The sequence below is a fragment of the Elephantulus edwardii genome, unplaced genomic scaffold (assembly GCF_000299155.1).
Source record: "Elephantulus edwardii isolate Elephantulus edwardi_28Jun2011 unplaced genomic scaffold, EleEdw1.0 scaffold00001, whole genome shotgun sequence".
Lineage (NCBI taxonomy): Eukaryota > Metazoa > Chordata > Mammalia > Macroscelidea > Macroscelididae > Elephantulus > Elephantulus edwardii.
The window spans coordinates 43,611,109-43,614,821 of record NW_006399751.1 but is presented as its reverse complement, the minus strand read 5'-3'; the positions used below and the strand labels follow the sequence as shown (position 1 = coordinate 43,614,821).

General features: G+C 33.5%; 1 protein-coding gene across 1 annotated transcript in view; it reads right to left on the bottom strand.

Annotated features, from left to right (window-relative positions):
- The window catches only part of CIR1 (corepressor interacting with RBPJ, 1), a 73,617-nt gene that overhangs the window by 6,916 nt on the left and 62,988 nt on the right, over positions 1–3,713 (bottom strand). The window contains exons 8-9 of the mRNA XM_006878965.1: positions 1,873–1,979; positions 674–759 (exon numbers count right to left, since the gene is read on the bottom strand). Coding sequence (XP_006879027.1) covers positions 674–759; positions 1,873–1,979 — 193 coding nt within the window. The remainder of the gene's footprint in view (positions 1–673; positions 760–1,872; positions 1,980–3,713) is intronic.

Below are 3,713 nucleotides of genomic sequence, written 5' to 3'. Positions count from 1 at the left end.
AATTAGGAAAATTCTATTAAGAAGGTGTACAGAACTTTCTTTCTTTAAAATTTAATTTTATTTTATTATTATTTTGTGGGTGTGTACCACCAAATCTAATCTGACTGGTACAGGAGGAGATTGCTCCCCTTTCTCCAGGAGAGCATCTGGTGGATTAGAACTTTCTAAAGAATACTACTCCATATTCTCAGGAAAATAATGTGTTTTTATGGTAACATTTGAGTTACTCTGAAATGCAAGTTTCTTTACTAGGTTCTGACACCTTAAAGGAAGATGTAACACCAAGCATTTTCAAAATTCCACACACTAAAAACATCAAGAGCTCCCTCTATTGGACTCCACTGACATTTCTTGTACTCTTTATTCCAGAGATAGTATGTTTAACAAAGTTGATATTTACTATACATTTAAGCATTCTTTGGGCATTCCTTATATAACTTACAAAATAGAAAAAAGTAATATATGCCCCAATTTCAATATATACAAATCTATTTATCACCTTCTTATTACTCGAATAAAGACAAAATTATTTTATTACAGCTGATGAAAATTAGTAAGTGTGGTACATTCTTTAAAATATTAAGTACTTTCACAGACTCTAGTGATCTGAATATGAAACATACAGGTGAGAAAAACTGTAGTTGAATCCATTAGATAGACATGATTTAATTACCTGAGAAGTTTCTGTTTTTGTTTGGTTGTTAGTGACTTTAAAAATTCAACTTCTGGATCTTCTTCACCTTCACTTGCAACATATTCCTGAGTTAACAAAGACATCATTAAATGGTTTGATTTTAAGATAAGTAATCTATCAGATAGCAGAGAAAATATTTATACATAAGAAGTTTTCCTATTAGGGAAATATTGTAGATAAATATGATATTTTGTACTAAATAGTGGGATGGAATTAAAATGCTTTTAAGAGTCTACTTGTCTGAGAGGATTTATAATGCACTGAAATGTTGAGATGAAAGCTTTGCCAGCATTAGAAAGAGAATGACAGAGAGATAAGAGACCAAACATTGATAGCATGGGTTCCATCCTCTGTGGTTACTGTGTGACGTTGAATCATGTTTAACACGTTTAACACTTGCATGTTAATACAAAAAAAGACTTGTAGTTTAGTGAAATATTAGTGAAACACTAAGATCATGATTTTTTTTTTTAAGATCATGATTCTTATAGGATACTTTTAACTTTTAAAGTTTCACCAGCACCTTAACAAATACATGATAATACAGGTTATATGAAAAATCCCTAACAAGATTAAGAATTCTAATGCTTTTTTCAGAGTAGCATAAATTTAAGCCAGTGAGAGTCTGCGCTTTGTTCTCAGTTCTAAGTATCATATGACCTTAGGAAAATCATTTATTTCCCTGGGCTCAGCTTGCCCATTAAAGAAATGGTTTGTAGTGAAATATATAGTTTTTCAAACTCAACCACTTTCTAAGTCTATGTATAGTTGAACAAATTAAAATGGTTTAAAATATTTTCTATAAGTTTCAGGAGTTTGTTTTTATATACTTCTTTCCATTAGTTCTATTCAATGTCACCTCATGGGTAAGTTAGGAAGGAAAAAAAACAACCCAACACAACACAAAAAAAACACCCAACTCTACCACTAGTTTGGTTAGATATTTTATCCACATAAACCCAGAGAAGCAGCTTCACTTATTAAAATATAGGTTTAGAAAACAATTTATCATTTAGTTGAAAATAATGAAGCAAAATCAAAATATACTTTTAGGCATTTTCTTTGCTCTATTTTGCCTTCCTATGGATATGCATATTGGAAAACATTAAGTAGCAATTCACAAGCAATCACATTTAGATTTATAGACATTTTCAGCTTACTGATAAAAAGATCATTACCTGTGATGGATCATTTGCGGTCAAGTTTCTCCCCAGCACATTTCGTTTCAGTGCAAACCCACTGTTTCTCATCTCCGCTATTAGCTCCGAGGGGTGCATCGATGGCCCTGTTCACAAAAATCACAGTTTGAATGTATCATTTCTATCTCTCTACCTTTTTCGGACTCCACAGTAGGAATGCAGTTGAAGCTTTGTTAAGTAAAATCACAGCTAAATCAACTCAATAATCTTCTGCTGAGCAAATAATCAGATATGATTTTCTAAAACAGCAGTGTGGAGATTCAGAATAGAAAATAATTGCATTTTTCTTTGCGTGCAAGGGGATTCTCTTCTTATGTAACTTGGCCATATTGAAAAAGATCTATTTAGATATTGTCTGGTTGGCAGTTTTTAGTATAAAATCAAAGCAAAATGCTAACAAAAACGACAATTGAACTTTCAACAGTTATTCTCTCAGAGGTAAATTTAAAAGCACTTTAAAAAGATCCAAGTAATTCATGATTATCCTAGTTTCCAATTAAAAGTTCATCTTTATTGATCAAATACCAGTATGGAACATACTGCCATTAGGTGGCTATTAATCAACAATATACTCAGACAAAATTCCATCTGTAACTCAAGGGCTTTAGTTAAACACACACACACACACACACACACACACACACACACACACACACACACACACACAAGCAGAAAGGAGTTTTTATTTATTTGGGATTGGTGACAAGGAATTTTAGGCTGGTTATGTATGTATGAGTGTTTGAATCTATAGTATTCAATCCACAGAAGAAACATGTAACTTAATAGTATGTTTCTCTAAAGATTTACAACCTCGGAAAGTCTATGGACAGCCCTACTCTGTCCTAAGGCTCTCAACAAGTTGAGATTAACTCAATGACAATGGGTTTAGTTGGAGTTTATAGTTGTACGTCTTACAGATTTTTTTATAAATTGACGTTTCCACTTTGGTAAAATCCTAAATTATAAAGTGGGGGGAGGTGCGTTTGATTACATAACATAGACTAAAGACAGTGAGAGATTAAAAACAAAAATTTTAAAAAAGATTTGCTCTTTCCTTCAAATATGAAAGTAGAGACCGTATCCTTTTTTACATATGGTACAGTTCTTTTTGGTTTTCTTGTAAGAAGCAAGCTAATGGCAATATTTCAGGGCAGTAGTTTCTGGGCTTAATTATCTCTACTGGCTTCAGAGTCATATTGAGGGGAGAAACTACAATATTAAGAAGAATAAGAGCATGGAAGAAATCCCTAAGGGAGTTCTAGTGGCCTAGTGGGTAAGGAGTTGTGCCGCCAACTTGAAGCAGAGACCAGTTGGTCCTCTGGAGAAAGATGGGTAATCTCTTCTCATGCAATTTATAGCCTCTGGACACCTCCTAGAGGGTCAGCTGAGTTGGTTCTGACTCACAGGGAGGGTGTGGGTCAGGAAAACAATCAGAACTGATACTCTAGTTTGTAGCTGAAAAACTTTATCTTTTTTTTCCCCTCACTGCTTTCTGGTCTTATACCACCGAATACTTGTTCATCTGCATGTTGTCATGGAAAGCAAAAGGCAACAGAATCCAAATCTGTTTACTAGTTAATAGCTTTGGTAAAAAGTTCAGGTATAGGTTCCTTGGGCTTTACCATTCCATTAATATTATCACAATTAATTAAAGTTAGGGAAATGACAGAGTAAAACTTCCTATTATTGATCTATGGGAAATAATTAGTAATGGGATGCTTTAACTCACTGGGGAAGAAAGGCTTAGTTGACAACAAAACCAAAACACCAAAAAGTAGCACTTTAATTTGTTGTTGTTGTTATGTGCCATCGAGTCGTTT